This window comes from Littorina saxatilis, linkage group LG16 (assembly GCF_037325665.1).
Source record: "Littorina saxatilis isolate snail1 linkage group LG16, US_GU_Lsax_2.0, whole genome shotgun sequence".
NCBI classification, from domain to species: domain Eukaryota; kingdom Metazoa; phylum Mollusca; class Gastropoda; order Littorinimorpha; family Littorinidae; genus Littorina; species Littorina saxatilis.
Window position 1 is genome coordinate 26,599,711 of NC_090260.1, and position 16,278 is coordinate 26,615,988.

The 16,278-nt window shown below is 41.2% G+C and overlaps 1 protein-coding gene across 1 annotated transcript; it reads left to right on the top strand.

The window, feature by feature from the left end:
* Positions 1 to 4,804: 4,804 nt before the first annotated feature.
* Positions 4,805 to 15,512, top strand: LOC138950699 (salivary glue protein Sgs-3-like). The gene is made up of 6 exons (XM_070322416.1): positions 4,805 to 4,925; positions 8,359 to 8,436; positions 12,585 to 12,911; positions 13,766 to 13,810; positions 14,560 to 14,609; positions 15,286 to 15,512. The coding sequence occupies exons 1-5, from the start codon at positions 4,853 to 4,855 to the stop codon at positions 14,562 to 14,564; spliced, it is 528 nt and encodes a 175-aa protein (XP_070178517.1). The 5' UTR covers positions 4,805 to 4,852; the 3' UTR covers positions 14,565 to 14,609; positions 15,286 to 15,512.
* The last annotated feature ends 766 nt before the right edge of the window (positions 15,513 to 16,278 follow it).

Consider the following 16,278-nt stretch of genomic DNA (forward strand, 5'->3'; position numbering starts at 1 on the left):
GTACCTACACGACCGAGACACAAGACTGATTATTTCACAGCTGCAATGAGAATAGAGAACAAAGACGTTTTGGGTAAGCTTACTCACGTCAGGTCTTCACTGACAAGCTAGGAACAGACGGAAAATTCCGAACAAAAGTAAATGACGTCAAAGTCTCTTTCGCTTTGCCTGTAACTTTGTCATGACGTATTTTTGTGTGACGCGTTCGGCTGTTCTATCAGGTCAATGGCTGCGTGTTGCCCCGCCGGTGTGAACTCCTCCTACGGCCAAGTCGTTTTTGTGGTTTATTTCGCATTTAGGTCCCAGGTAACATTATGAAGATTTAATACGATCGATCGGACCTATTATCAAGTTAGTGTATCAACTTTTGAACGAACTGCGCCCAGTAGTTTCCCAGCAATAAGCTGTTAAGTGGAGAAAGACACACACACAGACACACAGACACACAATTAAAGTCTGCTGAGCCCTTGTACTAGCGTACTCGGGGATAATATTATGTTTATAAGAAATACTTTCCAAACCTTCGTGTTTCCTAGACAAGAGACAGGGTTACGAAAATTACGTCATCGACATTTACAGTGTGACGTCACTATGACGAATACAGTCTCGGCTTACTATCTAAAGAATCTTTGGAGATTCACTGTCTCGATTAGCTTATGCTTATGACGATTTACCGTCTCGGTTGACTATTTAAAGTTTTGAAGACTCGGCTGAATTACCGTGCTGACTGCCACACCAAGAATTCGTTACAGTGCCATGTGCTGGATTTTGACGGCGATATGCCCCGATTTGATAACTTTTTCAGATCGGCGTGATCGGCATGGTCGTGGTAATTAGGACGCAGCGCTGTGTGACCGGGCCCTAAGCAGGAAAACAATAAGAAGCGTTATTCTGTCTCAGAACAGATAATGTCACCAAAGAGCACTCCGTTACAAGTCACAGTGAAACTCAACACTTTATTAATGATGCTTTACAGTTGATAACTTGATACAGAGTGATGATACGGTGAAACTGAAAAGGAAACAGAGGACAACGGTCAGTTAAAGGACAACGGTCAGTCACTGTCACGCAAACAAACGATCACGAGCATCGATAGACGAAATATAGGCGTGAATAAGGTACACAAATCAATGACTAAAAGCTTACACAAACTGTGGTAACTACAAGAAAATAAGGATCAAAATCACTGGATAAATACTTACAAAAACTGTGGAAACACAAAGGAACAATGAACGAAGCCGCTGAGGGCGAAACGAATGAGTGACGACTAAAGAGTGACGTTTATAATGACGTAAACACTGGACTGACGACACGCTGACTTTCTACCACAATCACGCAAAAGGAAATGATATTCACGCGAACATACACAATGAAATGAAAGTACGGTACGGAAATTACTGGGGACAGAACAAGCGTCATCCGCCTTTTTACCTCTGGCAGTTTTATTTCACAGATTAATATATGTGACGTGCGTCTGGCAGTTTTATTGGTACAGACACCCACGGACAGACGAACACACTCACGGGCATGTATACGCACACAATCGCACGTACGAACGGGGGGCCCGGGTAGCTCAGGTGGTAGAGCACTGGACTTGTGATCGAGAGGTCGCTGGTTCGAATCCGGGCCGGGACGGACACGGGTCAACTTTATGTGCAGACCCAGAGACGGTATCCATCTCCCACCCCCGTGTCACCACAATGGCACGTTAAAGATCTTGGTCATTCTACCATAAGTGCAGATGGCTGATACCACCTAAACACGCAAACATCAAAAAGCCGTGAGGGCGTAAAACTCGAATCGTATAAACCAATTCATGTCCAATATAGGCAATTAAGACCTGACGGACAATAAGCCCCTTACAATTTACTTTTACACGTACAAACACATAGAGAAACACACACTCCGCCTACCGAGTTAGTTTATGGGTTTTTTAACAAAAAGCACAAACGTGATATTTTTGTATTCCTTATCATTTCCTAGAGCAAAAGAAGAGTATATATAGTTTTGATGAGTTTGGTGACGGGCGCAGTGGCGTGGTGGTAAGACATCGGCCTCCTAATCGGGAGGTCGTGAGTTCGAATCCCGGTCGCTGCCGCCTGGTGGTTAAGAGTGGAGATTTGTCCGATCTCCCAGGTCAACTGATGTGCAGGCCTGCTAGTGACTTAACCCCCTTGGTGTGTACACGCAAGCACAAAACCAAGTGCGCACGGAAAAGATCCTGTAATCCATGTCAGAGTTTGGTGGGTTATAGAAAAACGAAAATACCCAGCATGCCTCCTCCGAAATCGGCGTAAGCTGCCTAAAGGGCGGGGTAAAAACGGTCATACACGTAAAACTCCACTCGTGCTAAAAAAAAAACCATGAGTGAACGTGGGACTCTAAGCCCATGAACGAAGAAGAAGAAGATGTGTTTGGTGATGTGCTAATATGTGGAGAAATCCGTTGAATGGAAATCACACTAAAACTATCACCCTTTAAAACGTTAATAGAGGGCAGGCAGATACACCCTCTACATCATAACTGTGTGATGATATCTTCTGCTATTGGTTTGTTTCGACAGTAGCGCACATACACACAAACACACGCGCGCGCGACAATGAATAAGATGAAATTGTTTTTAAATCAATTTCGGAAATTTAATTTTGATCATAATTTTTATATTTTTTATTTTCAGAGCTTGTTTTTAATCCAAATATAACATATTTATATGTTTTTGGAATCAGGAAATGATGTTTGTGACTGCATGGATTTAAGCGATGAATTTGCTTTGTACTCCTGTTCTTTTTGTGTCTTAATGCTTGTAATGTGGTTTTGAACATGTGTATAGTAATGTCATTGTAAAGCGCTTGGAGCTTCTACGTAAGCGCTCTATAAGTTTCCATTATTATTATTATTATTATTATTATTATTATTATTATTATTATTATTATTATTATTATTATTATTATTATGTAAAATAAGATGAAAGTAAATTTGGATCGTTTTATATAAAATAAAAAAAAATTATTACAATTTTCAGAACTTTAATGACCAAAGTCATTAATTAATTTTTAAGCCACCAAGCTGAAATGCAATACCGAAGTCCGGCCTTCGTCGAAGATTGCTTAACAAAAATGTCAATCAATTTGATTGAAAAATGAGGGTGTGACAGTGCCGCCTCAACTTTTACAAAAAGCCGGATATGACGTCATCAAAAGTATTTATCGAAAAAAACCACGTCTGAGGATATCATTCCCAGGAACTCTCATGTCAAATTTCATAAAGATCGGTCTAGTAGTTTGGTCTGAATCGCTCTACACACACATACACACACACACACACACACACACACACACACACACGCACACACACACACACACACACGCACACACGCACACACACACATATACACACACAAACACACACACACACACCACGACCGTCGTCTCGATTCCCCGTCTATGTTAAAACATTTAGTCAAAACTTGACTAAATGTAAAAAAGGAAGACAGATTTGTTTTCGTTTTTTACCTTTTTCATAAACTATGTTATACAGGTCCAGCGAGTCGTGATTGCAGGCGAACGTGTCACTTTGACACGCTACAAAATTCGTAAAAATGCCTATTTTTCCTACCAGGTAAAGACAAATTTGGAGAAAATTCATTTCTCAACATGATCATTTCATTAGAGTTATTCGCCAAAGCGTATCATTATCACAGTTTGGAACAACGATCTTCAAAGTGACAGTGGGCATCTATTTCCTGCACATCTCAGAGACTTTGTGTGTTCGTTTGTCTGTTTATTTGTGTCTGAGTGTATCGATGTGTCTGTGTGTTTGTATTTGTGTTTATAAGTGTGGATGTATGTGTTAAGGGATGGGGACGTATGCGTTGGCTTCATAGTACTTTCTCGCGAATCACAACGCTAACAATTGGTTAAAAACAACAACATCGCAGCATTGTTTTTCTAATTAAACCACGTTCGTGTAGAACAGACATGCATCTGATTTTAAAACAAATCATAACTTTGATTCCGTAGGAAGGAGCTTTTTCCAAAACAACCCTTTTTAACACCGTCTGAATAATAGCTAAGTGATTTGTGTTTATTTTTGTAATTATGTTACGCTTTCGTCAATAATTCTAATTAAATGATCATGTTAAGAGATGAATTTTCCTCCACAACTGTCTTTACCTGGTAACAAAATACGCATTTTTACGAATTTTGTAGCGTGTCCAAGTGACTCGCTTGACCCCTACCCTGTATAACACAGTTTATGAAAAGGTAAAAACAAAAATGTAAAAAACAAATTGATATGCACGAATCGTACAGCCAGTCAAATATCCTCCTCGAATCTGTCTTCCTCTTGTATGTACCTTATGTGGTTCATATTTTACAACAATTTGAAAATGACGAAAAATTACTTGTAACAGTGCGCGCGAATGAGTTGCGTTTCTTTCGCCGGGTTCTGTACATATATAACCCTAACCCTAAATATATATAAAACATCAGAAATATATACGAGCGCAAACGAACGAACTTACGCACACACACACACACACACACACACACACACACACACACACACACACACACACACACACACACACACACACACACACACACACACACACACAACCCTTTCTCAACTGCCACAACCATGTGCGTCAGTGATTCCGAATTCAGATACCACGATGTGACACGTACCCCAATCTTAGGCATCACCAGGATTACTGTGCCACATTAAACAGCTATCACGAGCACTAATTAGAATTCAAAAATGAAAACACTTGCTTGAAGTTCACCGACCAAAACTATATAAAAGGGGAGGCAACTTGTCAGCTGGTGTGGAAAGCAAGAGAGAGAATTTCAGAATGAAGCTTGCTTACATCCTCCTGACTCTCTGCCTGTTTGGCGCGGCCTGCGGTTACAGACACCGAAGCAGAGGTACGACTGACAGCTATTGTTTTTTTCAGCGTATCAACAGGGCACAATGATTTGGTGAGACAGGTAGAATGACGCCGAGTCGACAAATAGCGATCAGGTTTTTAGCGTAACAAGAGGCCAGATATTCAGACGCGGAGTCGAAAAAAGGCGAGCAGGTTATCAGCGTCGCAAGAGGCCAGATGTGTTGGCGAGACAAGATATACAGACGCTGCTGCCGAGTCGAAGACTAAAGATGGCGTTTTGAACGTAGCTATACGGCACACTATCTTGAGACACGAGTAATGCCAACAATTCGAAGACTTGCTTTCATGTTTTCAACGTAGCAATAGTGCACGATGTACGTATTTAACAGCATAGTAATAGGGTCCCACATTTTGACGGGATAAGTATGATAACATCGATTCGAATACACGTTTTCATGTATTCGGCGCCGAGATAGGGCCCGTGTTTTTTTTGTTTTTTGTTTTGTTTTCTTATAAGACAAATATGCCGCCGAGTCAAACTTGCTATCATTGCCTTCTGCCTAGAAATAGCTCCCGATATCTTTACAGGACAAGGACAATGACACGAGTCCAAGACTAGTTGTCATGTTTGCAGCGTAACAAGAGAGGAGAAGGATAAGGATAAGATTTTATATAGTCCTGTGAGGTTACCCTCAAGGAAATTCAGGCTGCTTTCTCCCTGGGGAAAGCGAGCTGCCATACAGTATACGGCGCTACCCCCTTTTTTTTCCAGCATGCGTGTATTCATGTTTCCAAGCCCTGAGACTTTCGCTGTGAACTTGGGTTCTTCCAAGTTCATTATCGTGCGCATGCGTGCACACGGGGGTGTTCGGCCACCGAGGAGAGTCTGCACAAAGTTCACTCTGGAAAATAAATCCCTCGCCGAACGTGGGGATCGAACCCACGCCGATAGCGACAACTGGTTTTGAAGCCAGCGCCGCTACCGACTGAGCTATTTCCGGCCCGACTTCTTGACGTCTTGACGGAACTGAATGCCGCCGAGTCGAAGACTAGCTATCGTGTATTTAGCGTAGCAATATGGCCCGATATTATGACGAGACAAGTGTAATGCCGCCAAGTCGAGAGACTTACAGTCATGTTTACTTATAGTAATAGAGCCCAAAGTGTTCACAGGATAAATAAAACGTAAGGCGAAATTATAACATTTAGTCAATCTGTCGAACTCACAGAATGAAAGTGAACGCACTGCCTTTTTTCACCAAGACATAACAGCTGTGTTAATCCCCGCGGCAAGATAATCGCTCACTTTTCCCGTGCAACACGAAGTGAAAATATCAAGCCAGTATAGGGCAATAGAGTATTGCGGTAAGCGCGCTTTTCTGTATTCTTTTAACTTTCTGAGCTTATTTTGAATACAATAAATGATATTTATATGTTTTTGGAATCAGGAAATGATAACGAATAAGATGAACTCTTTTTTGGATCGATTTCTTAAATTTTAATCGTAGTACTAATTAACCTATTTTTGTTAATTGTGATAACATTTTAACAGTAAACATGACTTTCTTCTTCTTCTTCTTCTGCGTTCGTGGGCTGAAACTCCCACATGCACTCGTGGTTTGCACGAGTGGAATTTTACGCGTATGACCGTTTTTACCCCGCCATTTAGGCAGCCATACGCCGCTTTCGGAGGAAGCATGCCGGGTATTTTCGTGTTTCTATAACCCACCGAACTCTGACATGGATTACAGGATCTTTTCCGTGCGAACTTGGTCTTGTGCTTGCGTGTACACACGGGGGTGTTTGGACACCGAGGAGAGTCTGCACACAAAGTTGACTCTGAGAAATAAATCTCTCGCCGAACGTGGGGACGATCTCACGCTGACAGCGGCCAACTGGATACAAAACCAGCGCGCTACCGACTGAGCTACATCCCCGCCCCCCAAAACATGACATATGGTTGACATTTTTAGATTCAGAATTTGATTTTAATGACAACTTTTATGAGCAAACTCATGAATTAATTGTCAAGCTTCCGAGCTGCAATGTAACCCATCGTCCGCACTTCGTCAAAGATTGCTGGACCAAAATGTCAACTCATTTGGTTGAAAAATGAGAGCGTGAGTACCGCCTCAACTTTCACCCCCAAAAAACAGATATGACGTCATCAAAGAAAGGAATCCAAAAAAAGACAAAAACGTATGGGGATATCATACTCAGGAACTCTCATGTTAAGTTTCATGGAGATCGGTCTAGTAGTTTACTCTGAATCGCTCTACACACACACACACACACACACACACACACACACACACACACACACACACACACACACACACACACACACACACACACCCACACACATACATACATACATACATACATACATACATACATACATACATACATACATACATACATACATACATACATACATACACCACACCCTCGTTTCGATTCTCCATCTATATTAAAACATGTAGTCTAATGCCGCCGAATCAGTCGAAGACTTGTTTTCGAATTCCATGTACTCGGAGCAGGAAACTTGCCGAGTATTTAATGAGACCGAGTCAAAAATGTGCTATTATAGCTTTCAGCCTAGAAATAGGGCCCGATATCTTGACAAGACAAGTGCCATATATGATATTGAGTCGAAGACTAGTTGTCCTGTTTACAGCGTTGCAACCGGGCAAGCTTAATTCTTACGGGAAAAGATCAATGCTGCCGAGTCTATGACTAGCTATCATGCACTTAGCGTAGGATAAGGGTCCAAATCTTTGACGGTATTTTGACGAGACAGGTATTATGTCAGATGATGAACATTGTTCTTTGTTACTTTGTTACCAAGCTTACTATGCAGGTACGGGGGGCGGGGAAAAAGCTCAGTCGGTAGCGGCGATGGCTTCAAACCCAGGTTTCGCTATCGGCGTGGGTTCGATCCCCATGTTCGGCGAGGGATTTATTTCCCAGAGTCAACTTTGTGCCGACTCTCCTCGGTGTCCGAACAACCTTGTTTGCACACAAGCGCACGATATAGAACCCAAGTTTACAACGAAAGCCTCAGGGCTAGGAAACAGTGCCGTACTGTATGACAGCTCGGTTTCGAATTTCCCCAGAGAGTTAGTAAGTTAGTTAGTTGTTGCTTTTTGGTTCAAGCGGACCATATAGGCCAAATCATGACCCCTCCCCAGAGAGTTAGTTAGTTAGTTAGTTGTTGCTTTTTGGTTCAAGCGGACCATATAGGCTAAATCAAGACCCCTCCCCAGAGAGTTAGTAAGTTAGTTAGTTGTTGCTTTTTGGTTCAAGCGGACCATATAGGCCAAATCAGGACCCCTCCCTACCCAGAGAGAAAGTTACCCGAAATTCAATGAGGATAACTTCACAGGACTTTATGTAATCCTATTCTTGTCCCTTTTCTATGAATGAAAACTCGTGAAAATGACCCAAAACACCCATATTCTTTTGTGTAGGCTACAGCAGTCGCCGTAACACGGGATATGGTCGTAACTCGGGCTACGGACGGAACAGAGGTTATGGCAATTACTATGGTGAGTAGTGTGTGTGTTTGTGTGTGTATGTGTGTGTGTGTGTGTGTGTGTATGTGTGTGTGTGTGTGTGTGTGTGTGTATGTGTATGTGTGTGTGTGTGTTTGTGTGTGTATGTGTGTGTGTGTGTGTGTGTGTGTGTGTGTGTGTGTGTGTGTGTCCATGTATATAGGTACGTGTGCCTCCGTGTGTGTGTATGATTAGCTTTTCCTGTTTAACCTTTTTAAAATTAGATCTAACTTGTTCGCGTATCCATTTCTAAATCTGCAGGCTGGTACTGAGTTACCTCCCTTTAGGCCTTTTCAAATTTCCCTTGTTTTGACCTAATTTCTTGGTTAAAACTTGTCTAAATTTCTAAATTCTTTCTTAATAATTATCAATTCCACACTTTGGCCTTAAATCAAAGTGTTTCCCTTCACAGATATCCCCTTGGGGTTGTCAGATGAGGGTAGTCTCCCATGCCAACAGAAGCTACCATTCAGAGAGTGGTTTGCTTCTTAGTTGGATACCATGGATTGACAACTCTCGCCTGACCACTGATTAGACACAATAGTGTCGAAACACGTGTCTGGTCTAGGTACAATACCAATGGTCCTCCTCAGGACTAGATTATCTTGTGATATATATATGTATATAACATCAGAAATTGTGAAAGAAACAATTGAAAGTCAGCAGAGACTTTCTTCCAAGATTTGTTAAAATCTCTTAGCAGAGATAGAGAGAGAAATAAGTATCCCTTCACAGACAGCCTATTGGGAGCATCAGACCCTCCTCAAGGGGGACCGAGATTTACAGAGCAAAGTCCCTTTGTGGGGGACGTATCGCAAGGTAATCTAGTCCTGAGGAGGACCATTGTATTTGTACCTAGACCAGACACGTCTTTCGACACTATTGTGTCTCATCAGTGGTCAGGTGGTACTGATGGCGAGAGTTGTCAACCCATGGTATCCAACTAAGAAGCAAACCATTCTCTGAATGGTAGCTTCTGTTGGCATGGGAGACTACCCTCATCTGACAACCCCAAGAGGAGATCTGTGAAGGGAAACACTTTGATTTAAGGCCAAAGTGTAGAATTGATATTTATTAAGAAAGAATTTAGAAATTTAGACAAGTTTTAACCAAGAAATTAGGTTAAAACAAGGGAAATTTGAAAAAGCCTAAAGGGAGGTAACTCTGTACCAGCCTGCAGATCCAGAAATGGATACGCGAACAAGTTAGATCTAATTTTGAAATGGTTAAACAGGAAAAGCGGTCAACTTTTCACTGCTGTTCAACACAGGACTTGGTAAAGAAGAAGTTTTCTGCTTTATTCAATTGGATCGCTTTAAAGGCGATGCAACTTTCACGGTGACCATATTATAAAACATCAGAAATTGTGAAAGAAACAATTGAAATATATATATATATATATATATATATTTATATATATATATATATATATATATATATCCCATGACCTCCCTTCTTTGTCTCTGTTACTTCAGTATGGGTATATATGTTGTATTTTTATAGCTCAATAAATACATCATGGACTCCAAAAAATATATGATAGTGCAGATTCCGATTTGGGCAAAGAACTACTTTCCTTCCGACCTTTGACCTCGCGCCGAACAATGTGACACATTTGTATGAAGTTCCAAAATCGTATTGCACGGCTCAGAAAACCATATCAGTTGCACGCAAAAATGAATCTCAGAACTGATCTGATGTATGGGATGCAATAAGCAAACGTTTCCTTCATTATGAAAGCAATGCAGATTGAAAAAAACGAACATTCAACTTACAAGATACCCAGATGCTAGCGAACCAAAACAAAAACACGAGTACCCTCCCTTGCATCGTTAGCAGACGACTTTTGAGAGTCTGTCACAGTGTCAGTAATGTGTGCGTCTTCAGTTCCTCTGGCAGTGTCGGTGTGGGAACTGACAGAAGCTAGGGAGCACAGATAATAGAAGCCCTGTCACATAGACTAATCACACAATCAATACACATTTGGCTCATGTTTTAAATGACAGTTTCGAGTTTGTTAGTCAAAAGCAACAACACTGTCACTGGTGACATGCGTAGCGAGACCGAGAAGCGTCCTTACCTGGCACAGTTTGGCTTCGCTATCAAACATCGGCTGTTTCACGTGTTTTGCGAGCAAGTCTACTCTTTTGCCTGGCTCTGCAGTAAGTCCACATTGGCGATGAAGGTATCCAAGAACTTAACATGTGTGTATTTTTCCGTAATCCAGTCATATTCCTTCAAAATGCAATCAATCGGCGGTGACAGACGGGTCAGCAATTCGCGACTTCATCAAATCGGTCCCGTTTTCCTCACACCCATACCAGTTTAGGTTCATTCATGCAAACACACTCGCAAAACAGTTTATCACGTAGATACATTTCAAATAGGGAGCAAATGGTTAAATCTAAACCTACATATTTGTTCCCTAAAATTTGCTTCTCTGTCAATAAGCCTAATTGTATAATAACACGTTCGAGTAAAACAACGTGGAATCGATTCTGAATTGAGTAAGCCAAATGGGTCCCAAACCCGTTTCGCCCGTTCTGCCGACCTGAAACGCAAAACAAAAGAATTGTGCGCTTCAACTAAATTAATTTCTATACGACTTCATTACTTTCTTGCAACTTATGAACCTTTACTTAAAGCTTTTAAATGGTCTGAAAGTAGTGTTACCGCGTACTTATCGATGCACTCATTCGTTTTATTTTTTCAGCGACGGTCACTTAGTTTAAGGTTGCAAAAGGGCCAAGTCTCGCTGGCACCACTGTTTTACAGTCCACAGATCGCAACAGTGCCGCTAGTAGTCTACACTTTGTGTTTGATGGTAGAATGGGATATACAGATTACAACACGAGTGGTTTTTTATATGGCTTGTATTTCAGTCAAGACCCAGCGGGAATATCAATCGAGAGCAACTCGCCAGAGGCTCGTGTCTCCCGATGATATTCATCCGCTGGGTCTTGACTGAAATACAAGCCATATAAAAAAAACCACTCGTGTTGTAACCTATACATATATATATTTTTTCTGATGTTTTATATAATTGTTCTCTTGTTACATCTATGATGTATTTACAGTACATTGTTGTTCACTCGGCGTTGTCTCGTTATTTAAAAACAATACGGATTATGTATATGCTATTACTGAAGAATTTTCGAAATTGTATTTTAATGATAAAGTTATGTTAAAAGCTAGAGACTTTCGAAATTTTATGACAAATATGAAATATAGTCCACCCTGCTGTGTTCGAGTTTGGCTGAACAAACTTGGTATTAATATTGAAGAAAAAGTTTGGCTCAATGCAAAAGAGACAACAACAGAAACCAGACTAAAAGAATTACAGTGGAAGATATTACACAATATATACCCAACCAATATTCTTCTCTTAAAAATGGGACTCACAAATAATGATAAATGTCCATATTGTATTGAACAAGTTGATTATATTGAACATTTCTTTTTCTATTGCAGTAAAATTCACCATTTGTGGAAGCATGTTGAAACATTGGTTTACGATCGATATAACATAGCAATTATTTTACAAGCAACAGATGTGCTGATTTGTGTGCAAGATAAGAATGGTTTGACACATGATATGTTTAAGTATCTTACCCATCTAATCTTGATCGAAAAAATGTGTATAAATAAATTTAGATATGGGACACCCCTTGAAATATTATTTATTTTTCAAAGGGATTTAACCCTCAGGGGACTGGTATAAAAAAAGTGTAAGTTTAAATTGAGGTTATGATTATTTTTATTTATTTACTTAAACAAATTAGTTTACTGATAAAGTTTGTTGATTTAAAAATGTACACATTTGACTGAGAAAAGAACAGACCTATGAAGAAGGTTTGCTCCAAGCCACACACGAAAAAAAAAATGCAAAAAAATAATTGTAGTAGCAAACCTGCATGCAACTGAGGTTAAAAAAAAAGAAGAGAAAAAAAAACCAAATAGATATATATATATATATATATTTATATGTGTGTGTGTGGGGGGGGGTACATGTGTGTGTGTGTGTTTGTGTGTGCGGGCGTGTTTGTGTGTGTGGGGGGGTGTATGTCTATGTTTTGTCTGTGTATATCTCTGTACCTGTGCCTACGTGTGTGTTTGCATATTTGTGTCTGTGTATCATTCAGGCGGTAAGCCCACCACTGGCGATACGACAACCACCACAACTGTGACATCAACCTCCAGTTCGACATCCACCACCAGTCCGACATCCACCACCACTTCGACATCCACCACCAGTCCGACATCCACCACCAGTTCGACATCCACCACCAGTCCGACATCCACAACCAGTACGACATCCACTTCCGGTTCGACACCCACCACCAGTCCGACAACCACCACCAGTACGACATCCACCACCAGTCCGACAACCACTACCAGTACGACAACCACCACCACCAAGAAACCTAAAACTAAGAAAACCTATTACCGGCAACCGAGCTATGGCAAACGTAAGCTTTTCTTTATTTTATTTTTTTTTAGAGAGAGAGAGAGAGAGAGAGAGAGAGAGAGAGAGAGAGAGAGAGAGAGAGAGAGAGAGAGACACACACAGACACACATTAATAAAATCACACACACTATCACGATCACACACACACACACACACACCCACACACACACACGCACACACACACACACTTCCTCTCTCTGTCTCTCTCTTTGTCGGATATGTTTAAGCTAGAGCCTGCAAAATATGAGAAAGCAGGGTCTAAAAAGGGAGGGAGTCTTCTATCCGGAATGCATTAAAGGGAGGGAATCAGGGGTTGTGTGTTTTTCAGGTGAGCAGTCATAGTCTGTTTTGGGGAGAATCGTGTCGTGTCAAACTGTGTCATGTTTTGTTGTGTGTTTTTCAGGTGAGCAGTCATAGTCTGTTTTGGGGAGAATCGTGTCGTGTCAAACTGTGTCATGTTGTGTTGTGTGTTTTTCAGGTGAGCAGTAATTGTCTGTTTTGGGGAGAATCGTGTCGTGTCAAACTGTGTCATGTTGTGTTGTGTGTTTTTCAGGTGAGCAGTCATTGTCTGTTTTGGGGAGAATCGTGTCTTGTCAAACTGTGTCATGTTTTGTTGTGTGTTTTTCAGGTGAGCAGTCATTGTCTGTTTTGGGGAGAATCGTGTCTTGTCAAACTGTGTCATGTTGTGGTGTGTGTTTTACAGGTGAGCAGTCATTGTCTGTTTTGGGGAGAATCGTGTCTTGTCAAACTGTGTCATGTTGTGTTGTGTGTTTTACAGGTGAGCAGTCATTGTCTGTTTTGGGGAGAATCGTGTCTTGTCAAACTGTGTCATGTTGTGTTGTTTGTTTTTTTCAGGCGGACGTGGTCGTGGCGGTCGTCGTGGGGGTTACGGTCGTCGAGGTACATTTTGTATTGCAATTTTTATTGTAATTATATAATTATTGCATTATTGACCAAATTATGACATTTTATACAGATCGAGGCTGTCAGTGTTCCTCGGGGTGAACAATGACTGTCGAGATCTGTGTAAAATGTCATATATTGGTCAAAAATACAAATAACATTTATGTATCGATCAATTTTAGTTAGAATTCCTTTTTTAATTTTGTACGATTGAACGCCCACAAAAATACACTCTTTTGTAGTCTCCCCTAGTCGCCGAAACATGCGTTTTTGTCGTACTCTGACGTCACATGGTTCAAAGAAGGAAAATCCAATGTCCAATCGATACGTAGAGGTTACATGCCGAGTCTCAGCGGTAGACCTTTTGAACAGACACACATTGACATTTTTATACCGAGGGATGAAATACCGCTGTTTCTCTCGATGAAAATTGATCCTGCATATGGGACAGTACCCAGTAAACGCCCACCCCCCACTTTTGATCAAAATTGGTGCATAAAGGGGGTGGGCCCTAACACTAAGTAGTTTACGGTATATTTCGCACATTTGAGCGTTGGGAACTTTTCAGTCGCTAATGTTTAGGCTTCTTAAGCAAACAGCAAAGAACCAAAAACATGAAATGGAGAGGGAGAGATCAAACCAAATGGTGAAGGGAAATCGCTCTGGTCAAAGAAAGAAGAAAACTTCGACCAATACTTGTAAAATCCACGGAGAGTCCGTTTGTATTCTGTACGTGCTTTTCACAGGTTAGCCGCCTGGAGTACTGACTACTGACCACAGCGTCGCGACTTCAGAGGTAATGTACGTCACGAAAATGACGTCACTGTTTCAACTCGTCTCTATTTCCCTGCGTGTGTATGTCGGCAATTCCGTGAATTCGACACGACATGGGTGTATGAGTGTGTATGGGTGCGTGTGTGTGGAGGGGGTGGGTGTTGGGGGGGGCGTGTGAGTTTGTGTGTGTGTGTGTGTGTGTGTGTGTGTGAGTTTCAGTGTGTGAGTGTGTCCGTCTGATTGTCTGTTTGTTTGGATATATAATCATATTATAGCCTATTGTCTTCGATAACATGTCAGCACACGAATGAAACAAAAACCAGAGTAAGACAATATGATGATGATATCGATAATGATGATGATGATGATGATGATGATGATGATGATGATGATGATGATGATGATGATGATGATGATGATGATGATGATGATGATTTATTCTACGGGGGTGAATGTTTAAGGGTATGCCTTTACTCAACAGATACTTATAATGCGATCAAAACGTAAAACAGACAAGAGAGATAAGAGAGAGAGAGAGAGAGAGAGAGAGAGAGAGAGAGAGAGAGAGAGAGAAGGAGAGAGGGCGAGAAGGAGAGACAGAGGGAACGAGAGGGGGAGAAAGAGACAGAGAGAGTGACACAAAGACAGAGACAGAGAGAGAGAGAGTTGAGATCATGGCTTTTTGGTGTTTTTTTCAGATAGGAACAAGGACCGTCCAATAGCACAAAGCAGATTCCGAAGAACAAAACAAACCGGAAGGAAAAGCAAACTGATGTTCAATTAAATATTTGTGATAAGACGTAGAATGTTCGATTTCTGCCGTACATTTGAGTATTTTTTTTCTAAATTTTAATTTTTTTGATTTACTGTGATTTTGAGGTTCAATATTAGATTCTGAAAATAAAATATTACAAAATAAGAAAAACTCTGTGTGTGTGTGTGTGTGTGTGTGTGTGTGTGTGTGTGTGTGTGTGTGTGTGTGTGTGTGTGTGTGTTTGTACGTTTTACTGTCTGTCTTTATGTGTGTCTATGAGCGTTGGCACATGTGTGTGTGTGCATGTCTCTTGTCTATATGTATATGTGTGTATGAGCGTGCGCGTGTGTGTATGTTCATGCGTGCGTGTGGGTTTGTATATAATTATATATGGGTGTGAGTATGTGTCTGTGTGAACGTGCGTACGTGCGTGCGCGGGCGTGTGTCTGGGTGTGTCTTGCAGTGTCTTTGAGTGTGTATTGTAGCGTGTGCGTCTGTCTGTCTCTGGAGGAACTACAGAACACGACCACCTTCGTCTAGACAACTCATCTTCAAGTGTTGCAGTCGACCACCAACAAGAAGAAGAGTCGCAGGTTGACACAGAAGCCCGTGACGAAATTAATTCTGCACACACTAACCCACACTCAAAAACGTACACACACGCGTGCACAAACACACACACACGTGCGCAATCACACACACACACATACACACACACACACACACACACAAACACATACACACACACACACACACACACACACACACACACACACACACACACACACACACACACACACACACACACACACACGTAAATATATAATGACATGGTCACATGTGGCAGACTGATAGAAGAACAATTTATATGGAACACAAAGTACAGTTACTTTACAGGTAAATTGTTAATACAATTTGGGTACTCACTTTTGAAACT

Excerpts from the sequence above, each read along its gene's own strand:
- LOC138950699 (XM_070322416.1), top strand. The coding sequence starts at position 4,853 with ATGAAGCTTGCTTACATCCTCCTGACTCTCTGCCTGTTTGGCGCGGCC. Across the intron at positions 8,437-12,584 it reads AGGTTATGGCAATTACTATG|GCGGTAAGCCCACCACTGGC; the intron begins GTGAGTAGTGTG and ends TGTATCATTCAG. Across the intron at positions 12,912-13,765 it reads GCAACCGAGCTATGGCAAAC|GCGGACGTGGTCGTGGCGGT; the intron begins GTAAGCTTTTCT and ends TGTTTTTTTCAG.